This window comes from Phascolarctos cinereus, unplaced genomic scaffold (genome assembly GCF_003287225.1).
Source record: "Phascolarctos cinereus isolate Bilbo 61053 unplaced genomic scaffold, phaCin_HiC Scaffold_2;HRSCAF=192, whole genome shotgun sequence".
NCBI lineage: Eukaryota > Metazoa > Chordata > Mammalia > Diprotodontia > Phascolarctidae > Phascolarctos > Phascolarctos cinereus.
Genome location: NW_027555625.1, coordinates 189030810 through 189058297, shown reverse-complemented (window position 1 = coordinate 189058297; position 27488 = coordinate 189030810). Strand labels below are relative to the sequence as shown.

Below are 27488 nucleotides of genomic sequence, written 5' to 3'. Positions count from 1 at the left end.
ATTACACTGTGACCTCTTGAGAACAGAATCTGATATAGATACAAGAATATATACATAAAGATATATATGTGGATATATTTAAATATCAAATAAGGTAACATGTAATTGCTTTGCAAACTTTAGAGTTATATAAATGCTATGTATATTTCATAAATGTTTATCTGTGCCTATACATAGCACTTACATGGTTATATGTATGTATATTTTTTAAACATTTATGTATGTATATATACACATATAGACACATATATGTAACATTTATATAGCACTCTAAGCTTTGCAAAGCATTAAAAAATATTACATCATTTTACATATGTGTGTATATATCCATATAGATAAATATGCATATGCATGTATTTGTATTCTTAGTACCATGCCCAGTGGTTTGAAATAGTAAGTAATGAATAAACGTTAGTTCTGTTGAATGGAATAGAATAAAAACATGGGCTATTCAAGCGATTCCAGAAAGGACAAATGCACAGTTATTATTATCTTTTACTTTCTAGCTATTATAATTATGATCACTAGTAAAATGCATTACAATTATGATGAAATTAAGTATATACTGAGAGCTTCATCTGTATTCTCTTATGAACACAGTTTTATAGTGTACATATATTAAACAGAAACAAGGTGATACTTTTAATAAAATCCATGAGTGTTTAGGGACTTTAGAAATCAACTATGGTTACCCTTTTCTATAAATTTCAGCATAATTTACCAAAAATAAATGCAGAAACATTTTTTTTCATCAGTCTGTGCCACATCTGCTTAAAATGGATTCCTATCATCCCATCTAGTCTGAACTCACTAATCTGTGAACTCAGTCTTCAACTACAATCACTGGGAAAAAAAAATTACACCCACTCTGTCCATGGAGGTTTGATGGCCCCAAGGAGCTACAGTTGCCATCTAATCATGTGTATTGGACATAACTGAGACCACTATAACAAGACCAAGGTGAAGAGGTCTAATGCACCATAAAAACACAAAATGCCTTTTTTGAAAGCAAGTCTATAGTCTTAAATAGTGGTAAAAAAATCTTTTGAAAGCAGAAGCTTCAAATGGAACTGATTCTCAAAGGCCACAAAATGCAAGAAAACTGAAATTTTGATTTCTAAGCAGCTATTAAAATGACACAATCATCTCCTGGCTTAGCTCCTGTGAGATTAAAATTGATGCTGCACTTTTGGCAGTTTTGAATGTGTTTATGACTGGACAGTTTAACAAAGGGGAGACAGCTGCATAGTGAAAATGTGATTCATTCTCCAACCCAGAGATTTTGTTAAGTCTTTAAATTTATTCATTTGATCAAATAATAGGACTCATCAAGTCCTATTGTTTTGGGGGGTGAAGGGAAGGAGTAAATTACAACACTTTAGACCTTCTTTAGAGAAAAAAAATGATGGTCCATGATATATATCCCCTTTACTTATCAAAAAATGAAGTTGTATAATTCAGATTTCTATGATGGTAAGTGACATATGGTGGTGGGCAGGAGAGACTAAGGAGGCAAACATTCAAAAGAGAAAAAAGATAGGAGTATTGATACTTTGTCTTATATCTCCTCTACTTTGCATATTTGGCTTGCTTCTTTTCTCTCTGAAATTCATACCTCATGTGGTGAATACCTTGGATCAGTGAACTAAATTTAGTGGATTTAGTGACAATGTTAATATTATCTAAGTGCTGTCACTTGAAAGAATCATTATAGATACAAAATGATTAACCCGTTTATGAGTCAATTTTATGCCAAGCACTGTTCTAAATGTGCTAGTGAACAGATAGAGTTTATATTAGTTGTTTCTTTCATCATGGAACCAACAATCTAGAAGGAATCTCTGGAAGTATTCCTGAGGACAGGCATCGAGGCAGCTGTTTATCTGTTTATTACTTTTCATAGCCATCTTAGAAAAGGTGAAAAGGACTTTAGGGATTAACTACTCCAACCCTCTCATTTTAGAGTCCTGAGGGAAGCTCATTATTTTGCTGGTCACAGAGCAAGAGACCAGAAGTTATTTCTGACTTTTCCCCTTTATTTACCTCCCCACCCTAAAATAACAGCAGTAAGGTGAAGTGGTTGTGTGGGATAGAAATGATGGCAAACTAGAGTGTGAAGGCTGGCCCTGGTTGTTGAATTTAATATACTAATTGATGCTTTTAAATTACAAGTTTGTATGCCTCTTATAACAGGTCTTTGGTATAGCAATAAGAGAAATGGATTTGAAGTCAAATAATGTAGGTCAAATGACAGTTTGGTTGCTTTTGCCCAGTGTGATCATGAAGCTATTTAGCCTTTATGTTACTCAGTTTCCTCATATACGAGATAAATTAGTTGTATTAAATAATCACTAATTTTACCCCAAAAGCTAAAGCCTGTGATACTGTTATTGGTCAGATGACAACTTGTTTAAAATATTGCTGCTGCTGCTACAGCATAGTGAATAGAGTGCTGAGCTTATAGACAGGAGGACTCATCTTTCTGAGTTCAAATCTGGCTTCTGACAGTTACTAGATGTGTGATCCTGGGCAAGTCACTTTTCCCTGTTTGCCTTAGTTCCTTATCTATACAATGAGCTGGAGAAGGAAATGGCAAACCACTCCAGCATCTTGCCAAGAAAACCCCAAATAGGGTCATGAAGAGTCTGACAAGACCGAAAAACAACTGAACAGCAACTACTACTACCACTATTGCTACTGCTAATAGTAACATTAGCCAATATTTATATAGCACAAAGAGTCACAAACAATATTCAAAATAAATAATGATGCTTATTATTCATTTTCTATTTATCATTAACTAGCTCTTTGTTTCTGGATTAATCATTCTCTGAAGGCCTGAGGTCCCTCTCCTGTAAAATAAGGGGATTGGACTAAATCACCTCTAAGGTCCATCATAGCTCTGGGATTCTATGTTTCTATATTAAGGAAACCCCCAATAATTTAGAAAAAAATAAGATCATGATCCCTTTTTCTTTAAGGCTGTAAATATACATTAAATAGATGGTTGTCTGTGTATTTTCCCCCTTGGTGAGAGAGTTTTGATCCAAAACATTTCTTGTGCTTTTGAGATGCATGAACACACAGTTAACATCACAGGGGTAGCTGAGGAACCCCTTTGGGAATGACACATGTACTAAGTACTAGAAAGGGTTACAAGCCCTGAATATAACACAGATAGATATCAATACAAATTTTGCCTACTCCACAATTTTATCCTGCTTTGATCTATCTTAGGGGTAAATGAAAATTACACTATTTCACATTCATACTTCCAAAGATATTTTAAAATCATCCACCAAAGAGTCTCTTGAGATAACTTTGAGCAGTGGGTCTCACTGGACTTGGATAGAATCAGATAAGATCATTTAACATATTCCAAATTTGAATAGCTTTGACTACCGACACAGATATAAGACTGCTGAGCTTAGTGTCATATCATTGATTTAGCAAATCAGCTTCAAAGTGCAATGGTATGGTATATTAATAAACATAAAAGCAAATAACACCAGGATTGCTTTTTAAATCAATATTGTATCAAGTTTTCTCTGTTAAGTATCATTTAGCCCAATATATTATATACGTCAGGGAACTAGATTAGTCCTCAGTAAATGGTAGCCTGTGGACCAAATACAGTTTGTGTCTTGTTTCTGTATTTGTAAGTTGCACAAAACAATTGGTTGGCCAGATTTGGCCCATGGGCTCTAGTTTGCCAACCTCTGCACTAGATGTTGAAATTTTGCTTTAAAAAAGGTACTTGTTCTCATCTACTGCTTTTTGGTACTCTTATTGTTAAAAATATTGTTTCCATGTTTTCCCACTTCTATATATTTGCTCAAGTTGTTCCCTTACAACTAGAGTAGCATTCGTCTCCTGAATCCCTTTTGCCCACAGTTTACCTGTTGAAATTCTATTTATTCCTCAATATTCAGTTCAAAGAATAATAGATTTAGAACTTTAAGGGAACTTAAACATCATCTAGTTCAGAATTGTTAAATAAATATGCTGCAAAACTCCTGACCAGATTAAAATGAAATGGGAAATATTAAACAAAACAAATAAAAACAAAAAAAATTACATTCTAAAACTAATTCAATATGTGTTATATGCGGATAATTAGGTATAGATTAATGACCTTCATTTCTTTTGAGTTTGCTATCCATGATCAAGTTCATTTTCCACTTTTTACAGATGAGGAAACTAAGGTTTCCATGAAGTCTTAAATTCCTGACCTCTCAGGTAGAAGTGAACTTTCTTTTGCAGTCTCAGATTTATTGCACTTAACACACTTAAATTATAGTTATTTGCCTTTATATCCTATATCCATTTGTATTCTGCAACCTCCTTCATCTTTATGTCTTCCCAGAAGAAATCATAGTATTCTGATAGACATTTAATGCATGATTTGTTGAAGGAACTAGTTAAAATGAAGCTCATAACAATGAGTATGCTTACTGTGTTGGTGGAGTTTCCATTTAAATGTAAACCACTATCAAAGAGAGGTGAAGAGGCTCCACTGCTGTGATCACTGGATGGTCCTGGGGACCCTAAAAACCAGAGGAGAGAAAATTATTGCTAACCTATAGTTTGAGACAAACAAAGATTAATAATAAAATATGGCCAAAACATAATATCAATTCTCCAAATAAAAGTATTATTCCATAACAAAAGACAAATTTATATCAGCTCTTTACTAGGATAATTATCTTCTTCATGGAATTTTTGGGCATCATGAATTATAAAATAAAAAGATAAAAAAGAATTTATAGATAAAGTAGTCCAATTGCATTATATTAAAGAAGAAATTGAACTTGCTCATGCTCACACAACTGGTAATAAGAGATGAGATTCAAATCCAGGTCTTCTGATTCCAAATCCAGGATTCATTCCACCACTCTGTTACATATCTCTGATACCTTCTGAATCTAGGTGCTGCAACTATACTCTCTGGGATGTTGATGGATGAATAAATGGATGAATGAATAAATGAATGAATGAATATTAAACACTCTCTAGAAGTGAAGCAGTTCTGCTTTCAAAGAACTAATATCCCAAGAGAAGTTTTAAGCTTCAAGCCAGAAGAAAGGATCATTGGACCTTAGGGTATAGCAGCAGTCGTTCTGATTGGTATCTGGCCACTGGAGCCAGATGTCTCTGGAGGAGAAAGTGATGCTGGTGACTTTGCACAGGCCTTCCTCCTTCAAATAAGAGTCAATTTCAAGTGATGTCATCATCTCCCTGATGTTATGGTCCTCTTTGAGAATGAAGGACAAACCACAACAACCATAACCACATAGCAGCCAAACATAAAGTAATGACTCCTCTTTAATGCAATTTCTGACTGTAAACATTTGGCTATGCCACAGACTGAATGTTCAGTAGACATGGTTAGTAAGGAGGCAAAGGCTGTAGTACCTCTTTAAACATTTGCTTGGTCATATCTCCACAAAGGTCGATTCACTGGGTGATGGTGTTAAAGACTGGGCTAGGAGCAGGACTAATGATTTAAGGGTGGGAGGGACTGTCCTTCTTGGAGAAGTAAAGCCAATGATCTGAACATCACTGTTTCACAATGACTCTTGGACTCAGGGTGCTGGCCAGCCTCTGATATCCCATCAGCGTCTGATGGAAGATGATGAATGAATCAGTGGTGGTAGATTAACCTGCCTAGCACATGATGAGAATGAAAAAGGAGAATGTAAAAGCTGACTTGAGGTTTACCATAAAAACAAAATAAAAAAAATAAAAACTGCTAAAATCTTGGCAACTGGTCTCATCACTTCTTGGCAAATAGAGAGAGAAGAAATGGAAGCAGTGTCAGATTTTATATTCTTAGTCTCAAAGATCACTGCAGACAGTGACTGAATTCATGAAATTAAAAGAAGATTGCTACTCGGAAGGAAAACTTATGTCAAATCTATACCACATACTAAAAAGCAGAGAAATCATCTTCACAAAGGCTCATTTAGTTTGTTTTTTTCTAGTAGTAATGTATGGCCATAGTAGTTGACCTAAAAGTAAAGTCAAGTGCCACATAATAGAAGCTTTTGAATTGTAGTACTGGAAAAGATTTTTGAGAATCCCTTGGATAACAATGAGATAAAAACAATTATTTTATTTTATTTTTTTTTAGGCAATTGGGGTTAAGTGACTTGCCCAGGGTCCCACAACTAGTAGGTGTCAAGTGTATGGTTTGAGGCCAGATTTGAACTCAGGTCCTCCTGACTTCAGGGCCCATGCTCTATCCACTGTGCCACCTAGCTGACCCCAAAACAATTAATACTTAAAGAAGTTAATTCAGACTATTCACTGGAAGGTCAAATGCAAAAGCTGATGCTTAAATATTTTTGTTACATAATGAGAAGACAGGACTCACTGGAAAAGACCCTGAAGTTGGAAAAGATTAAAGGCAAAAGGAAAAGGAGAGAGCAGAGGATGAGATGGATAGATAGTGTCATGGAAGCAACGAACATGAGCTTAGATAGATTTTGAGACACAGTGAAGGATGCAAGAGCCTGGCATAATATAGTCCATAGGGTTACAAAGAGTCAAACACAACTGAACAACTGAACAAAAACAAAAAGCTCATGTCACTTCCTGTCTCTTCTTTGAGCTAGGCTACTTGATTGTACTTCGTGGGGATAGATGATACTCTTCTCTACACAGAGTGCTCCCCATGTTAATAGTTGTGGAGGTTAGACTACAAGTAGAGCTAGTAGTCTGGAAAGATAGCAGTCTGGGGAATGGGCACTGATTTCTTAGGGTTTGAATTTAAAGATGTAGAATGTTTCCACTGGGTATCAGGGTTGGTGGAAGTGGATTCTCAGTCAGTTATGAGTCAGACTAGATGTGTTTTAGACTCTTTTCTAACTCTGAAAATCTGTGATTCTATGAATACTATCAGAGAAGCTGATATTGAAAAGATTTTGAGAGTCTGAAAGAAAGAAATGCTGAGGACTGCTCAAGTGGAGTAAAATGTCATTGAACAGCCTTGGCTCTAGAACTGATCGCCTCCTATTCCTATCCACTCAGCTCATCTTAAAAAAAAGTTTAATTAAAATAGCCAGTTTGGTGTCCTTATACAGTATCCCTTTTCTATATCCATCAAAGGCATGTTTTAAACCTCATCTCCTCCAAAAAATTCTTATTTGACCAACCTAAAGATACTTTCGGAACATTAGCCACAAGGGTCCTTCATGTACTAGGCTGCATGTCCACTACCTCTATTCCATGTTAGATTTTGCCTCCTTTCTTTCCCTAACTCATGTACTATGCCCTTTAGGTCTTTTATATTCCTCCTCTCCCTACTGCATGCACATCCAAGGTCAAGTGCAATTGTGTATCCACATAAAATAGTCAATAAAAGCAGTTAAATAAAGGAATAATTTGATGAGTAGCTATGCTATTGTCAGATTTGGCCAGTCATGTGTGAGTTCTTTCTTATGTTCAGTTCATCTCTCTCTGAACTGGTGGATAAGGATAATCGTCATTTCTTTCACAAACTTCAGAAATGATAAGTGAATTTGGAGGGTTGAATTGGTACAAAATAACTTCTTTGTAGAGATTAAATTTTAGAACTCATAAAGACTTCATTACTAAAGAAGTGAAAAGAATGTTGAATTTTGTAAGTCAGAGAATTTGAATACAGATTCCAGCTCTGATACAATATAGATATTCCCTTTACTGGTCTCCACTTTCCTCCTTTATGAAACATGAGGATTGGGTGAAATGACTATTAAGTCCTCTTACAGCTCTCAATGTATGATCCTATGGATATTATCAGATTAAAAATATTAAGTGCCTTAGGTATTTTCTTACCATAATAGTATTATTTTTGTGATATAGAATGGATTACTATCATTAACATCAAAATTAACTTCTGAAAAATATAAAACATATTACCTCAGTAAGTATCAATGCTTACAGAAAACTATGAATTGAAAACCAAACAAGTCTGCATTGAAAATATATTGACACAAACTCATCTGCTATCCAGTTCTCTTTCAATTTTGTTGTTGTTTTGTTGTTCAGTTTGAGCTGTGTCTGACTCTTCATGATCCCATTTCAGGTTTTCTCGGCAAAGATACTAGAGTGGTTTGCCATTTCCTTCTTTAGCTCATTTTATTTTGAAGAAACTGAAGCAAACAGGCTTGTGACTTACCAGGGTCACACAACTAGTAAGTTTCTGAGATTGGATTTGAACTCAGGTCTTCTTGACTCCAGGCCTGGTGCTCTATCCACTGTGCCACCTAGCTGCCCCCTCTATTTTGATATCAGACTTTCAAAACAATGGATTAGGGTATTTTCCTCAGTCAAGCAGATCTATCTTTATAGTTTCTTAAATTTCCCCTGAATACTCTACTTTAATTGTATACCGGGCTAAATTTCTACAGGTAGGTTTCCAAGTTAGTTCATGCACACACACACACACACACACACACACACACACACACACACACACACCACACACAAATTCTTTTGACTTATTCAGGCAAAAACAATTCCTTTTCAGTTGTCCAGAAGATATTCATTTGCCTGAATTACTTACAGTAGTCCTGTAAGCTTGACTATAATATTTGATTGTAGAAGCTAGAACTGACCCACTATGTGGCCAAGGCTATGGTGACAGGCAAGTCACTTCTGCCTTTGGCTCTTATTTTATCATATATAAAATGAGGGGGTTGGACTAAATATTCCCTAAGACTCCCTTCAGTCCTGAATCCTCCAATCTTAAATCTCCTGCCAACAGTCATTTCTGTTGCTTAGTTACCATTCTTCCACAAAGGCAGTCTGCCCTAGTTCTAGATAATTAGGTATATTGAAAATACTATCACTTTCCCTACCAAGGAAGGGTTAAGGCCAGGATGACTTTGGGGCAGAAGTATCTTCACCTAAACCAGGGGTAGGGAACCTGTAGCTCTGGGTGTGGCTTTTTGACTGAGTCCAAGTTTTACAGAACAAATCCTTTTACTAAGCGGATTTTTTTTTTCTGTAAAGTTTGGCCTCAGTCAAAGGGCTGCAGACCTAGAGGGCCACATTTGGCCTCGAGGCCACAGGCTCCCTACCCCTGATTAAACCATGGGCTATATCATCAGACATTTTATCGTTGGGCTCTGAGCTGCAGTTTAATTATGAGTACTTATGTAACATAGGATAATAATAATAATAACATTTACACAGAGGTTTGATTTTTGTGAAGCACTTTATAAATGTGTCAGGCATATGGTACAATTAATACCATTTTACAGTCAAGGATAATGAAGTTCACAGAGGTTAATTGTGTCAGATGTGGGATTAGAATCAGTGTCCTTTCATATCACATGCACTGCTCTTGACTTTAACAAGACAGCTGTCTCTCACACCACAGATATCCCAAATGAGGAAACTAATCTAGATAAACTCTAAGGAAAGTCCCTTCCAACTCTAAGTGTGGTTCTTCCCCTCATTTGCTCTCATTTCTCTCTCTCATTCTATTCAGTTCTTTCTCTCTTTTACTACTACATCAACAAGACAGCTCACTGGGACCAGTATAACACTGAGAGCATTGTGTTTAGAACCTCTTGGATACATAACCTATCACTTTGGTAGGCATGACAGAACCAAATAAGTAAATAGGCAGTTAAGAGATTGAGAAACATCATAAAGTTCAGGCCCAAGGAATAATTCTGAGTACTCAGAATTAACAACATGGACTGGATGTATGGATTGATTAATTATGAGAGATGATGAGCAAATATGCCCTTCATGTGATTTGTGTTCATTTTTTTTTTACATTCTTGTTCATTTGTATAACAGACCTGGGCAATACAGAAACACTAAAATAAAGGTTGGAAAACTTCAGATCACACCAGGAATAAAAACAAAGGATGTTACTAATTCCCCAGCTATCAACTTGATCAGTAACCCAAAGAATTTTAAAGGGATCCTAAGGACATAAAAATAAAATAAGAAGTATATCAGAAAGCATCATGGGTGAGTAAGACTGTAGCACTAGAACTAGGAAGGTATTGTGTTCTAAGAAGAGAACTGAACCATTGTATTGGGTCTAACTAATGCCATGGTTATTTAAATCCCTAAGTTTCATCTATTCCCTCTCTTCAATATTGCTTTTCAAATTTCAACTTTTAATTATGCTTCTAGAAATGGCATTCATTCTAGTGGTACAATAAGCTCCTATTCCTTCTAATGCTCATCATTATGATGATTGCTTGCCTTGGCCCACTCCCTGATCAGGAAAGCTAGAGAAAAAGATTCCAAAAGTCCATGCAATCCTATCCAGACCCAAGAACAATCTTCTTTACGCAAGGCCACCTCATGGAGTTTGGGTCAGCAGGGTAAATCTTCCCCATTCACAAATCTTACTCCCTTTCATCCCCTAAAAAGTCTCATGGCATAATTTAACTCCCAGAAGGAACCTGAGAAACCCCTAAGAATATCATTTTCTCTACAAAAATAATCCCATGAATTCTTTTTTTCCCTCCCCCCCAATTTGTCTTGTCACATGGTGCATGCTTGCTGACTGATTTAACAGAATATTTTAAAATTCATATATACACAAACACACCTGATGTCATCTTAGGAAGAAAACATACCACAGTGAGAAGAACAGCAGAATAAGAAGTCAAAAGTTCAATCCTTCTTGTGAGACTCACTACCTGTGTGACTTCGGGCAAACTGGTTTGTTGATTAATCAGTTGATATCAACCCTTCTTGGAAATCACTTTTCTTATCCGTAAAATGAGGGGGTTGGAGTATATGACTGCTGAGATTCCTTCTAGCTCTAAATCTATGATCCTAGGACCTTTTGTTACATTTTTCCTATACTTTCAATGTAGATTACTAATTTATCTAGTAATATTCTAGAGAAATGATTCCTGAAAATATGCTAACTTACTACTTTCTTTTATTTATTTCTTAAAATACTTAAGAACTTAAAATAATTTAACATTTATAGTTGATAAAGCCTTTTAATCACTTCAAATCCTTAATAAATCATTTTTGCTCACTCAGACTTTCAGGAGTTCCACTAAAACTAGACAAAAACTAGCTATTTCTCTAGATGAACTTATGTTCATTTTCTTAAGTCAAGGGAAGCTGCATAAGCTTAAAGAATGCATCAGTATTATGTTTAAGAGGACACAGACATCTCAAATGTCTTTATCTTTGAACATTTATATTGGATTTCTTGTTTTTCAAATAGTATTCTCCCGCTGAGTAGTATGATTATCAATCAAAAAGCATTTGTTAAAGCATTTGAAATGCTCCAGGCAATGTGTTAAATTCTGTGTATACAGACAAAAGCAAAATAGTCCCTGCCCTCAAGAAGCTTACTTTCTAATGGGAGAGACAACAAATAAAAATAAGAATATACATACAAAATAATAAGAGTAAATGAAATGCAGCCTTATTATCTGCCTAAAGGAAAAGTGAATAACAAGAAATCAGTTATCTTATTCCTCCAATGGCTAGTATCTTCCCTTTCAAACTATCTTGTATTTAAGTACTTTACATCAATTCATATTCAACTTTGTGTTGTTTTCTGGTTCAGTTCTTTCACTCACACCTGAGTGTCTTAGGCCAGATTTAAACTCAGGTCTTCTTGACTCCAGACCTCGTGCTATCCATTGCTCCACCCACCTACCAACTTTATACTATATCTGCAAATATAGATAGGCATATGCATTTATATGCACATAATGCCTTCCCTCACTAAAATGTAAGTTCTTTGCAAATGGGGGCTGTTTCATGTTATATAATCATGTCTCTAGTGCCAGCATAGTAACTAGTACATAATTGAAGCTTAAATAATTTTTTTTTTATTATTTAGAATGGCTTAGAGGGCAAGGAATTAGTAGCTGGGAAGGACTAGAATGGATTATGCTCTCATTTGTTTTTTTCATTAGGTTGACATTCCCATTTCATTCAAACTCCAAAAGCGGTTAACTCAAACATGAATAATTTTAATTTTCTTCATTTTAACTCTTCATTGTGAAAGTTATAATTTAAAAAATTGCCAGTTACATAATTCCTTTTTGCAAAGCATTTAACATACGTTGTATCATCTGATGCCCACTACTACCCTGTAATGTTCTACATATATTATTGCCCCATTTTTATATGTCAAGAAACTGATGTTCAGAAAGGCTAACTCATTAACTTATCATCACATAGTTGGGAACTATAAGGCATACACTTGAAACTCAAGATTCTCCCTACTCAAATTCTTTCCATTTCATTACATTGCTTCAAGATGTTTGAGGGACCTTGGACATCATCTAGACCAATCTCATTTTATACAGGTGAGGAAGTAAGAGCCATATTGAGGAAAATGACTTCCCCAAAATCACTGGTAGCATAATTCAAACCTAGGTTTTTTTGTTGTTTTTAGTCATTTCAGTTGTGTCTGATTTTTTTTGATCCCATTTGGGATTTACTATTTCCTTCTTCAGCTCATTTTACAAATGAGGAAACTGAGATGAGTTGTCCTATTCTAAGACCAGCATTCTAGACACTGTGCCACCTAGCTTCCCTAAATCTAGGTGTTCTGACTCCGAATTGGCCACTCTTTCTAATAAACCACAGCATCTGTGGTAGAGAATATAGTCATCTACTTCTATACAAATTATGGGCCATGATTCTTATCCCCTTTTCTCACTTCTATGAAATCTTTTATCTTTTATCAGACACTTAAATGTTTTGTTCCCTTTTGTTTTTACCACTGTCTTTTTGACCTTTATTTACATCTATATATTTTATTAATTTAAACATATTTTATAATATATTTTAATTTATTGTTCTATATAAACTTATTATATTGAATTAATTTAAATTAGTCATATTAACTTAATTGTATTTATTTAAACAAATTAGATTAAAATATTCTATTTACGTATACCTAGAAATTGGGCATATCAGCTCTTTATGACATTTTTTCCTCACACCCACTATTCTGTGTTTTTTTTCATTCTAAAGTGAACATCATGATAACTTATTCCCTCCTTCTTTACTTTTGTTGATTAAGGAATTTTACTATCCTAAGGAATTTCATCTGCTTTTAAAAACTTTAGAACATTGAATCAGCTCTTATTTTACTTTGTTTTAAAACATTCATATCACTTAATTTTCTCAATCAGCTATTTCTGTTATTCTGCCTAGGTAAGTAATAGCATTTTGGGGAAAAAAAAAAAAAAATATATATATATATATATATATATATATATATATATATATAATATATATTATATTATATATAGTATATAATTAACTGAATCTTGATTTTTAAGCATAGCATCAATGTCATGTTTCTGAGAAAAGTAATTCTAATCATTGGTATGATGTATAAAACTGAGGTATAAACAATTTTCTGCTTACATTGTAAATGTTAATTTTTACAGGACAAGGGAGTAGTGCCTACTTCATTTATTAGAGCAGAACACCAGACCTCTAGCCCTTAGTTGGCAGCTTTCAGGAATTACTATGGCTGAAAATGTCATCAGCTGTTACCACACCTACCATATTTAGCCTTTCTATAGTTCTTTCAGATGAGGTTCAGGTGATAGGCACACAGTTCTCTCTATAGGTTGTATTAGAAGTCCCTTCAGCTTTGTGGGGGTTGCCAGAATTTGCCTTCAGAGCTGTAGGAACAAATACAGCCTGCAAGAACTCATGGTCATGATCACAACACGATGTGGCCACAGAAGAAAACTTGGCTACAGAAGGGTCACATACACAGCGGGTAATTATTGGCATGTTGTTCACCTCCTCCATTAGATTGTGGGCTACTTGAGAGCAGGGTCTGTTTTGAGTGTCTTCTTTATATCCCCAGTGCTTACACAGTGCCTAGCACAAAGAAGGTACTAAATATATACTTACTGATGATCTTAGTTACAGCTTTCATTAAATAATCTATTAAGGAATGGACAGGTTTCAATCTGTGTAAGGTAGAGGAAATATCCATATGGATTAGAGGAAAAAATTAGAGTCCTGGAGTAATAATGTCATCAACCATTTTGGCCTAGAGTGTCACCAGAATGAATAATGAATGCATGTGGGTATTATTGATAAATCTAAGAAAAGGAAAAAAAAAGTGGCACATTTGCTAGTTTAATTTAAAAGGCCAGTCACAGGATAGCTTAAAATGCAGAGCATCTTACGAATATAGAATACTATATTGTTGAAGTATCAAAACAAATCCTTTCTTTTCAATATATGGTTAAATAAAAGATTTATATTCTTGTCAATGCTATTCCATTTAGATAAATTTGGCAGGAAGGAAGGGAATTCTTCCTTTATCCTTGATTTTTCCCCTTTTCTTCTTACCTAATGGGAGCTTCAGAAATGATGGAGCTTCCCTGAAATACTGAACAGTGATGGTAACTTCATCGCCAGCATTTCGTAATAGATGTACCTGTCGGTGTGACAAAGAAGAGCTACTTTACCACCACAGAAGGACCAAGCACATAAATTTATGTCCAGTCTTTCTCCCACTCATTTAGGGTTGACAGTTACCTTTGGAGTGTTGAGACCATAGAAAGCTGAGATGGAATTAATATTGACAGAAAAAATATGTTTCTCACCCCAAATAAATTTAATGAAATTCAGCATTTAGTAAATATAAACTATATACATGGCACTGGGGCTAAAATAAAGGAAAGTCACTGACCTCAAGAAGATTATCTTCCGTTATTGCAATATGATGGAAAAGATATACAATTATAAGAAAATTTGAGGGGGGAAAGAAAACTATCAGGCTATAGGATCAGGGAAGGACTTTGATAGGAAGGGTCACCTAAGTAAAGTTTAATCTGTAAATATTATATTTACAAATATGATTTGAATATTATTTCAAACATAAGAGCAGGCTCACTGCAGCCTCCATAAATGACAAAACTATTAATGCCAAGTACAAGAGAAATAAATACAATCATCATTTCTCAGTAATGGCATTACCCTAATATTAGTCAATAGGAACCATGTAATGTTAAGCCTTAAAAATGACTTGCGCTGGGCAATACTGAAGGTTACATTTAAAGGTAGAAATTAATAGAGCTAATATGATTATTGCTTCTTGTACTCTACTACACTGCTGATGATACCTTTCCCTTGTTTTTTTCTTTTTTCAAGCCTGGAATAGTTTTCTTTCTTACCTCTGCCTCCTAGAATTTCTGGTTCTCTTTCCTTTCATTAGCATATAAGCTCCCTGAAGGCAGAGAACATTAGGCTTTTGTCTTTCTATCCCCATTACTTGGCACAGTGCCTGGCTCAAGGTAGGCGCTTATTATATACTTATTGACTGATTTATTGATGCCAAGTAGGCATTAGATTAGCATTTATCTCTTCACATTTCTTTATTAGAGTTTTTATTATTAGATAAGGGGATGATGAGATGCAATAGAGAAAGGATGTGGAGTCTAATTCCAGTTGTTACATTTACTATACATGTGACCTCAAGCAAGTGTCTTAACTTCTTTAGGCCTGACTCCTCATTTATAAAATGACAAGATTGGACTAGAGGACTTCTCAGGCCCTTTCCACCTCTACATCTATGATTGTAAGATCTTAAATAAATTCCTGGCATTATATATGTCTACTGAACATATCATTTACTTTTTTATACTAAGAAGCTCTACACAACAGAAAGCTTCATTTCTGAGTCAGCAATACCTCTTTCCTATATATTGTAATTTACAGAATGAATGTTTGTTTGTTTTCTAATTTTAACCACAATTGAGTTATGCCTAGCTAATAATCTTTGAGGCTAATATGTGATTTATCTATAATCTACATACTTGGGCTTCTCAAGTAGATAATTCCAGATGTTATGATCTATTTAAAAAATCACTAAATATCAAGTCTTTATTTTCACATCTTCATCCCCCAGCATGAAGTTTTCATGGAGCATTGGCAAAAGAACAGGGCAGGCATTATCCAAGTCCCCAAGTATGGGGATTTTTGACCTTGGAAGGAAGTTCGTTCAACAGACAAGTCATTCAGATAGAAGAAAAGAAGGACTCTGATCCAAACTTCTCCCCCTTGTTTCTCTTGCAGGGAACTGAAGGGCTGAATCCTTTTCCTGTGACAGAAGGCAGGGACAGCAAGCAGATCTGAGCTCTTGGGGGAAAGCATGGAAGAAGACGGGAGAGACATGATAGGATAATCTAGCCAAGGGAAACTTGAACAGAGACCTGATTGGGAACTAGCAGCTACAATGGACAATGAAATATAAAAGTCAGCACACAGTCATTTTATTCCTTCATTCCTCCCAATTATCCCCAGATTTCTTCCTGGGAAAACCTCCTTTCCCTGTTACCCCCAAAAAAATCATGGAAAAGATGGGGGGCTGGGTTTCCAACACCCCTTTCCCTTAGTCATCAAGGTCTACAAGTAGATGCATAATTCTTATTGAACTTTCTGTTATGCAAAGTTACATTAAATAATACAGTTGTTTAACATGATTTTAGACTAAGCCTAAGTACACAGTTTGATACTGAGAGAAGGGAAACTAGCCCAAAAGGAGCAACATATTTTCCTTAGTTCATGCTGAAGTGATTAAAAAGAAAATTCCTACAATTTTAGTAGCCTCTAAGTTCTTCCCTACCCCACAATGTTTTTAAGCTCTAATAAAGCCTTAATAAGGAAATAAGCCAGTAGCAATAAGAGGAAGAATTTAGTATGTTTGCTCAATTAACAACTCTGCACATATCACATATCTCCCAGTGACCTCTCTTTTGACTAGAAACTAAATATCTACTAATGACCTAAAAAAAGCATCTGCTAATTAATACTTCCTAGTATATCCCCTCATCAAATTAATGTAAAAAAATCAGTTATATGGAACCGTATATTAAATAACTGGTGACTAACTTAAATTTTCACTTTTCTGTTTTTAATATTTATTTAATTTTTAATTTATGGAATAAAACAAGTATTTCTATAGCATAGTATAATAAAAAAGGTTATTGCACATGAAATTGCAAATCCATTATGTACAAGTTACTGTTTGTTTTAAATATATAATTAAGTTATCAGGTAAATTTATTTTTTTCTTCTGTCCCCCCACCCTAGAAATGATTACCATTAGATAAAAATATGCGTGTATGTGTATATATGTATATATATATACATATATATACACATACACATACACATATATATACACATACACATATACATATATATACATATATGTACATATATAATACATATGTGTATATAAAATCATTCTATACATATTTATACTAATTAGTTCTTTCTCTGGATACAGATAGGATTGTCTTTCACATGCCCTTTGTAATTATTTGGGGTATTTATAATAGTTAAATGACATATTCAATCAAATTTTTTCTTAAAATAATATTGCTTTATTACTGTATACAACATTCTCTTGGTTCTGCTCATTTTGCTCTTCATTATTTCATGCAAGCTTATGCATGTTTTTCTAAGATCATTGAGCTCATTTGTAATAGCACAGTAGTATTCCATCATAATCACAGACCACAAATTGTTCAGTCATTCTCCAATTGATGGACATTCCTGCAATTTCCAGTTTTTGCCACCACAAAGAGAGCTGCTATAAATATGTTAGAATATCGAGATTCTTTTCCTTTCCCCCTAATCACCTTTGAAATAGACTTAGTAATGACATTACTGTGTCAGGTAGGCAGTTTAATAATTCTTTGAGAATACTTCCAGATTGTTCTCCAAAATGGTTGTATCAGTTGACAATTCCACCAACAATGAATTAGTATCCCATTTTTTTCATATTTCACATCCCCTCCAACATTTGTCACTTTCTTCTTTTATCATTTTAGCCAATTTGATAGGCGTAAAAATGATATATCAAGGTTATTTTAACTTGAATTTCTCTAATTAACAATGATTCAGAGCATTTATTACTATAAATGTTTTGATGTCTTCATTTAAAAACTGCAAAATCTTTCATAGTTTCCATCTAATGTTATCGTATGCAAGTTTTAAAAGAAATATTATAATTTTAAAAGTTCCAACTAAAGTATCTTGAACCATGAAAAAAAAGGAGTGTTTAAATGAGTCAATGTTCTTTTGCCTTGTAAATGATGATGTAATGAATGATGTAAATGAATATACAATTCTGAACTCTGTTGGCATTGGCATGATGACTGGAGATGAGATTTGTATGGCAATCATAGTATCTAAAAATTTGGGAATGTATGCTAATTGCCACGCTAATGAAACTTTTGGATATAACTTGAAACCCTAAATTAAAACTAAGAATGTTCCCAAATGAAAAATTATAAAACCACAATTTTTTTATGAAAATGAAATGGTTAATAGATTTGGATTCAAACAATGAATCAACATTTTTATAGTCTTTCTGCATTTCTCATTCATCTTGGATAACAATTTATCCTAGAATATTCTGAGAGATAATGTAAATTTTACACATTTTCTTGCCTGCTTTTTACAGTCCACATAGGAAAGTTAAAAAAATTGAAGTATAATTTTCTCATACTTATTTCCAGTGCTTATATATATTTTGGTGAGGCAATCTGGGTTAAGTGACTTGTCCATGGTCACATAGCTAGTAAGTTTCAAATGTCTGAGGCTGGCTTTGAACTCAAGTCCTCCTGACTCCAAGGCCAGAGCTCTGTCTACTGTGCCACCTAGCTGCCCTCTATATTTTCTTATTGCTAATGTTTGCTACATTTAAGTCACATTTTTTAAAATAATTTTTCAACATATACTATATGTCATAGTTAAATGCTCCAATTTTTTGGTTAAATGCAAGAAAAATCACCACAAATCATGAAACTCATCTTTTTATTGATGGAAGAAACGTTAATTCATTTGTGGCCTTCAACTTGCAAGAAAATCTGTTAATTTTATAAAGAAAATATATTTCAATGCTGATTTACGTGTATTGTAAGCACTCCAGTTATGACAAATTATCAATGATGTGAATAATTCAAAATGGCAGCTCATACCCAAATTATTTACATATGGTTTTAAAACATATTTATGTACATAAAAAGAAACATTTAGCATATATTTCTGTGCTGTAAACATGTAAATGGCAAAATGCTTGGCATTTTGAGAATTCATCATACATCAAACTCAATAACACACATAATGCTAAGTTAGCTCAAGAAAAACTGGAAGGAAGCCTTACTTTTCTTCAGATTTCATGATTAATTATTTCAAATTTATCACGTACTACAAAGCATCAGCCTAAGCCATGATGTTTTGTTTTCTCTTTGAGACTGCCTTTCTGTTTCCTTACCTTTCTTAGTACAAATAAAGTAACACATTGCTCAGAATATAGGTCCACCCAGATATGCATTCCTAATATGAGATACAGAATGTCAGTGTGAAAAAGGGTTCTTAGAAGATATTATTTTCAAAACCATCTTTTAAAAAATTAAATTAAATTAATTTTTGTTACATTTTAAGTTCTAAACTGTCTCCTTCCCACTGTCCTCATTCTGCCTAGTGAAGGCTACTTACACACTTACACACACACACACACACACACAACCATACTATGCATAATTCTATTTATTATTTCTTTCTCTGGAACTGGATAGCATATTCCTTCATAGGTCCTTGTTAGTCCATGTGAATATTTATAATACTCAGAATAGCCTAGTTGTTCACAGTTATCCTTTGAACAATATTGCCATTACTGTATACAATGTTCTCTTGGTTCTGCTTATTTTACTCTTCCTTATTTCATCCAAGTCTTTCTGTTTTATAAAATTAACCTGACATCATTTATTACAACACATCCATCACAACCATATACCACAACTTGTTTAGCCATTTCCTAATTCGTGGGCATCCTCTCAATTTCTAGTTCTTTGCCACCACACAAAGACTGCCATGAATATTTTTAGAACATATAATTTTTTCCCTGTTCACCTTGGTAAATGGACATAATAGTGGTATTGCTGGATCAAAGGATACACATAGTTTAATAACTCTTTGGGCATAATTCCAGAGTGCTTTCCAAAATGGCTGAATCAGTTCATAGTTCCACCAACTGTATTAGTGTCCTAATTTTTCCCCATCCTCTCCAATACTTCTTATTTTCCCCTTCTATTATTTTAACCAATCTGATAGGTGTGAGACGATATCTCAAAGTTGTTTGAATTTTTGCTTCTCTAATCAATAATGATTTATAGAATTGTATTTCATATGACTATAACTTTCATTTCTTCATTAAAAAATCCTGCCTATTCATATCCTTTGACCCTTTATCATTTGGGGAATGACTCATATTCTTATAAATTTGACAAAGTTCTCTGCATATATGAGATATGAGACCTTTACCTAAGAAACTGTCTACAAAATTTCCCCCAATTTTCTGCTTTCCTCCTAATCTTGGCTAAATTGGTTTTATTTTTAAAAACCTTTTAATGCAATCAGAATTATCCATTTTATATCTTACTATGTTCTCTGTCTCTTGTTTATTTTTCAGATTCTCTCTCCTATCCATAAATGTGATAGGCAATAAAATAAGTTCTATATCTTAATTTACTTATGATATATCACTGTATATCTAGATCATATATCCATTATTTTGGTAAATGGTATATTTGTCTATACCTAATTTCTGCCAGGTTACTTTCCAGTTTTCACAATTTTTTTTTACCAAACAATGAATTCTTATCCCCAAAGTTTAAATCTTTACATTTGTCAAATAAAAGGCTACTGTAATCGTTTACTAATGTGTTTTTTAGATCTGTTCTATTACACTAATCTGCCTTTCTATTTCTTTGCCAGTACCAGATAGTTTTGATAGCTAATGTTTTATAATATAGTTTAAGAACTGGTCTTACTAGACTTTCTTCATTTACATTTTTTCCATTAATTCCTTTGATATTCTTGAACTTTTGTTCTTCAAAAGGAATTTTGTTATCTTTCCTAGCTTTATAAAATATTTTTTGCTGATTTAATTTAGTTGAGGTAGAATTATCATTTTTATTATATTGGTTCTGCCAACCCATGAACAATTAGTATTTCTCCAATTATTTAAATCTGATGTTATTTGTATAAAATATTTTATAATTATGTTCATATATTTCCTGGGTTTGTCTTGGCAGGTTATACTCCAAAGCATTTTAGCTGTCCACGGTTATTAAGTGGGGTATCTTTTACTATCCCTTCTTGGTGATATATAGAAATACTGATGATTTATGTGGTTTATTTTCTGTCTTGCTACTTTGCTAAAAATTACTGTTTCAACTAGCTGTTTAGTTGAATCCATAGGATTTTTCCAAACAATCTTTTGTTTTTACAAGTGGGGAAAGAGAGGCCTATAATGGTAATCCAAAAGTGTGATTAAAACAATTTCAAGCTGGCTTGGATAGATTTATTTTTAGGCAATTCATTCTGTATAACATACAAATCATGGAATCTTATAGACAAAGGCAAATAATCACCACCAAAGGATAAAGAAGATAACGTTAAGTTATTAGAAACCAAGACGTGATAGCATAAATATTTAAATGCCCATGGCATACTTTACTGCTTATAATAATAAAAATATTGACCTTATAAACCACAAAAGAATCACTAAAAACCAAGCTATACTCATAAAGTGCACAGAACTTCAAAAAACACATTAGTTAAACTAACTGATGTTACTCTGCACTAAAGGATGGAGGCAGCATCGTGGATTTTCTTTTTTTTTTTTAGGCACTTGGGGTTAAGTGATTTGCCCAAGGTCACACAGGTAGTAAGTATCAGGTGTTTGGTCTGAGGTCAGATATGAAGGCAGGGCTAGGGCTCTATACACTGCGCAACCTAGCTGTCCTAATGGATTTTCTTTTAAAGATAATTCATTGGTATCTTTTGTTTTTATGTCTAAATATATTTTGTCCTCTTTCCCTAGTTAGAGAACCATCTTTTTTAGTGAATAAATAAAAGAGAAATGTGGCTCAAAAATGAACATATTAATCAAGTTCAGTGTATCTGCAGTATTTCTCATCCATAGTCACCCTCAGCTTGGTGAAGAACAAAAGGAGGTATTTTCTCATATCTCTATTCAAGGGTCAGTTTTGGCAAATACAATTGGTTTTCATTTTTGTTCTTTCCATTTACATTGTTGAAGTCATCATATTTATTATACCTTAAAATTTGTTATGTTTACTTCATTTTGAATTATCTCATAGAAGTCTTATCATGCTTCCAGTATGGTTTGTATTTGTCATTTCTTATAGCACATTAATCTTCTATTGTATTTTTGAACCACAATTTATTTATCTATTCTCCAATCAACAGAGATTTTCTTTGCTACTACAAATAAGTGTTGTTTAAATATTTTGGTGTACACTGTACCCTTCAGTTTGTCTTTGATTTTCCTGGTTTAGATGCCAAACAATGAGATCTGTGAGTCAAAGGTTATGGAGATTTTCATAATTTTTTTTTAGCAAAATTTCAATGGGCTTTACAAAAAAGTTGGACCAATTCATAGCTTCACCAGTAGCATCTAAATGTGCCTGTGCTTTTTTTTTTTTACAACCACTGCAGCATCACCTATTCTTATCCTCTATCATCTTTGAAATCTTTGTGTGAGTCTGGCAAAATCTGAGTTGTTTTTAAGTATATTTCTGTATGTATTGTTAGTAATTCAAATAGTATATATAATTATATATAGTATATAATAGTATATATTACTATATACTATGTATAGTAATATAGCTTTACATATATTATATAATATATATAGTAATATATAGTAACAACGTATTACATTTGCTATATAATATATAGCAATACATGTAGTAATACAGTATTACATATGCTATATAATAGAATTAAATAGTATATATAATACATATATAATAGTATATACAATAAATAATGTATATTGTTAGTAATTTAGGGCAATACCCTATATAATGAGTATTAAGGATTTTTATGAGCAAAGTTGCAAGAAAATAGTAATGTATCACCTAAGAGGGTTGGGCAGCTAGGTAACTCAGTGGATAGAGTACTAGACCTGGAGTCAGAAAGACTTATCTTTGTGAATTCAAGTCTGGCCTCAGACACTAACTGTGTGTCCCTGGGCAAGTCACTTAACCCCATTTGCCTCAGTTTCTTCATTTGTAAAATGAACTGGAGAAGGAAATGATAACCACTCCAGTATACCACAAAGATGTAATAGAGAGGCATGAAAAGTTCCACCCACATAAATATTATCTCATTTATCAATGTTCTTTAGGAGCATGTTTTTTCATAACTTACCAATGGTGAGAGGACCGATATTTAACAACATTTCCTTTGTGCAGCTTATTTCCCCCCATCTACAACAAGGGAAAGTCCAAGCCCTTTCTCCTTTGTTAATCCATAGGGATTAGCTTTACCAAGCTTTTTTTCCAGGATCTTATTGCAGCTTTCTGTACTTCTAAAGCCATAAAAATTCTCAACTGCTGGTTATTGGGTCCCTTCAAATGTGGCAACTTTCTGAAGCATATGCAAACCTTTGTTATATCCTGCCCTGATGACTTGATGGATATTGATAAGAAGAGAGGGGCTGTGTCAAGAGAAACTAATTGCCATTGTATCCTTGTTGTATACTCTGCCTGTGCTAGGGCAAAATAACCTTGATTTTATTTTCTGTTCAATGATTTGTAAGTACCTAATTTCCTCCCAAGGCTGAACCTGATTTAAGAGAATGCTGGTGATTAGAGTCAACTCTGATATCAAAGTAATTTAAAAAAGAAATAGGACAAGCTGTGTGACACTGAGTAAGCTAATATCTCCATATCTTAGTTTCCTCAACTATAAAATAAAGTGGATGGACTTGACGTCCTTTATTTCTTTAAATCTGTGATTCTAAGTTGGTATGCCTATAACATACAAAAATAGGAAGAATCTTAATGATCATTTAATCTACCTTCCATTTTAGAGATGAGGAAACTGAGATCCACAGAGGATTACTGATTTGCCAAGAGCAACTCATGTAGCAAGTAGAACAGTGATTTAATTACCTATCATCTCTCTTTAAATTCAGTTCTCAAATTTGTATCATAATTATCTGAGTCTCTGTCTTTATTCTTATAGTATTAAGACACTGTGATATAGAATAGCAGTTTTCAAACAGATCCTAAAGGGGCTATCACATTCCATGAAAGAGTAGGTAATCTGCAAATCAGAGGGTAGAAAAATGGTTACTTCATTTTTTTTGTAAGTAGAATTTAATTTTTTTCCCCATTACATGTAAAGATAGTTTTCAATCTTCATTTTGATAAGGTTTGGAGTTTCAAATTTTTTTCTCCTTCCCTCTCTCCCATCCCCCCTCCCCAAGATGGCAAGCAATCTGATATGTTATACATGTGCAATCATGTAAACATATTCCCACAATAGTCATGTTGTGAAAAAAGAAACAGAACAAAAGGGAAAAGGCACAAAAAAGTTAAAATAGTATATTTTGATCTGCATTCAGACTACATAGTTCTTTCTCTGGATGTAGATAGCATTTTCCAACATGAGGCTTTTGGAATTGTCTTGGATCATTGTATTGCTGAGAAGAGCTAAGTCAGTTATAGTTGATTTTTGCACATTGCTGCCGTTATTGTGTATAATGTTCTTCTTTTGCTTACTTCAATCAGCAACAGCTAATGTAAGTCTTTCCAGGTTTTTATAGTGTTCTATTACATTAATATACCACAACTTGTTCAGCCATTCTTCAATCGATAGGCATTTTTCAATTTTCAACTCTTTGCCACCACAGACACAACACACACACACACACACACACACACATATATTTGTACAATTGTACAAGCAGGTCCTTGCCCTATTTTTATGATCTCTTTGGGATATGGATCTAGTAGTGATATGGGTGGCTGAATAAAAGGGTATACACAGTTTGATTGCCCTTTTGGCATAGTTCAAATTGCTCTCTAGAATGGTTGGATCAGTTCACATCTCCAAAAAAATGGTCACTTCTTAGCCTCCCTTCTGATAGCTGATAGTCAATTATAGGGTTTGTCTCTCACATGATCATAATTATCCTTGAGCCATTATAGTAATACAGTTCATCAGTCCACCTCTTTGTACCACTCTGCACACTCCAAACGTTTCTCCTTTCATCATTAAACCCACTGATGTCCTCTCAGGACAATAACAGCTTATCCTCAATCCATCCACTCACAGTAGCAGCTGATCAATTGTAAAGATCCACACATCATCCCTAGCATATTCAGGAGAAACAATTGAAAAAAACCCACCAGTAACAATTGTTGCTAGAAATTCATGATCATTGATGTTTATAGACCACTGGCAAAGAGGAGGGACCACCAGACTTAGAAGAGCAATGTCACCTTTGCCACATCAATTAACATCTCTGAACTTAACTTATTCATCTATATAATAAGCATACTAATAATTATACTAAATACTTCACCTTTTTTTAGAATGATAATAACGGCAGTTAACATTAATATAGCATATAATATGTGCCAAGGACTGCAGTAATCACTTTATATTTATTATCTCATTTGATGAAATTTACACATTATTAAACATTATATAACTGTAAGCTATCAATATACAATTGTCACTTTGCTTGGAGTGAAGGGATTATATTTTATTTATCTTCTCTTTTTTCATTGCCAAGTGTATAACAATTACTTAATATGTAAGATAATACATATACAAGATAATTGAATTATGTGAAAAGATAGCATTCTACTTAAAATTTTTATTTCTTGTTGCTATTCCTGCTGAATAAACATAATTTTTGATACCATTAGTTTCCATGTTACGTGTTCTACTTCCATTGGGATCCAAATGAATCTAGCCATTAAAACGAGTTTTTATTTGGTCAGAAAAAAAAAGAGATTGAAGTGAGCACTGGATTTTTTGTTAAGTATATTGAAGTAAGTCTGCTCAATACCATGAAACTAAATTGCATATGTAAAACCATAAGTATTTGCTTTTAAGCTCTATCACAGTCAGATATTAGAAAGTAATTCATGATGTTTTAAATTCATATGACATTTATTCCATTCTAAGAATACTGTAGTCCCTCCAAATAGATCCTTATATCGGACTCAATGTCATAATAATGGATCCTTCACTCTGAAATCCCTGCTATCTTATCACCTTCATAGATTCTCAAGTTGTATTAGATGTAAAGGAATCTAGACTTCCTCTAATCAAATTCAGTAAGAAGAACAATCTTGTACTCTTACTTTTCTTACTCAATCTCAAATGAGTTATTTGCAGAAATGGGATTTGAATCCAAGTCTCCTGACTACTAGCCTAGTGCTGTTTTATAGATAGTCATCTTGATTTCTCTTCTAGCAAGGCATAGCAAATTTTAGTACCTCCATCAAAAGACCCACTAATATCTGTCTCATTTCTTACAAGCCTCCTTCTTTTATTTCAACATATTCCAATTATGCTAAAGAAAATTCACTAAGTTTAAAAGAAAGATTGAGGGATTGAAAATAGTTGTATAAGTTGGGAGAAGATGCCTCTCAAGATCATGTAAGATAACTTAAAATGGCAGGTGTAATGTATAATAGTGTATGTTTGTGATAAAAGTTAAGAAGTTTTCTAATGATTCTTTTCACTATGGCATAACTTTGTTACTTTCAGAATCTGACTATATCCTTGAGCATAACATTTTATCCACATTTGAATACAAATGTAATATCCATTACATAATAAAAAACAGTGCTATACATTGATGATTCTGTTAATTTTTTTTCTTTCATAGTATGCTATTTTACTAACTATAAGGATGGGGATTAGGAATCTAAAACAAACATCAGGGCCCCAGAACCAGAAAGCAGTCTTTCTTAGTTTGTTTCTAACTTTAAAACATGCATAGGCTTATATAGCATGAAAAGAACACAAATCAAACAAAAAACAAAACGAAGAACCCTAAACATCCCAATGCAGGAAATAATACAAGAAAGGTACTCCAAACTTCTAAATATAGAAAACAAAGCACTGATTGAAAGATTCAGGAGATTATCTATCTCCAGAAATAAGACAAATATTATAAAATTTAAAAAAATATTCTTTAGCCTTCAAAACATACAGGCTATAATAATTCCAATGATGAATAAACTATCCTACAATGGGTCAGGAAAATAAAAGACTTTCAAATATAAAGAAAAGAAATTGTAATAGCATGAGACTATTTGGTACCCACTAAACATCCCATAAACAAATAGAATGATATATTCTTAAAAGGAAAAGGGCAACATATGCGACTCAGTATCAAATATTTTGAAAAGCTGAGACCAATCAACAAAAAATTAGCCATCTAAAACCTGAACCTAAAATTATATACAATGGATAAAACAGTAGAAATTTTCCTGCTAAATATGGGAATTAAACCAGGATTACCCCCTTTTCCCTATTATTTGATAGAATTAGAAATAATAGTAGTATTAATATGACAAAAAGAAGTAACTAAATGTACATTTGTCTCTTACAGGTTAAGAGAAGACAACTCTATAACTATTTGCTAATAAAATGACTTAAAA

At 33.5% G+C, this 27488-nt stretch overlaps 1 protein-coding gene across 1 annotated transcript in view; it reads right to left on the bottom strand.

Annotated features, from left to right (window-relative positions):
* SNTG2 (syntrophin gamma 2) overlaps window positions 1–27488 on the bottom strand; it is a 639175-nt gene that overhangs the window by 283207 nt on the left and 328480 nt on the right. Inside the window, exons 7-8 of the mRNA XM_020965876.2 lie at window positions 14320–14407; window positions 4456–4547 (exon numbers count right to left, since the gene is read on the bottom strand). Of these exons, the coding sequence (XP_020821535.1) occupies window positions 4456–4547; window positions 14320–14407 (180 nt within the window). The remainder of the gene's footprint in view (window positions 1–4455; window positions 4548–14319; window positions 14408–27488) is intronic.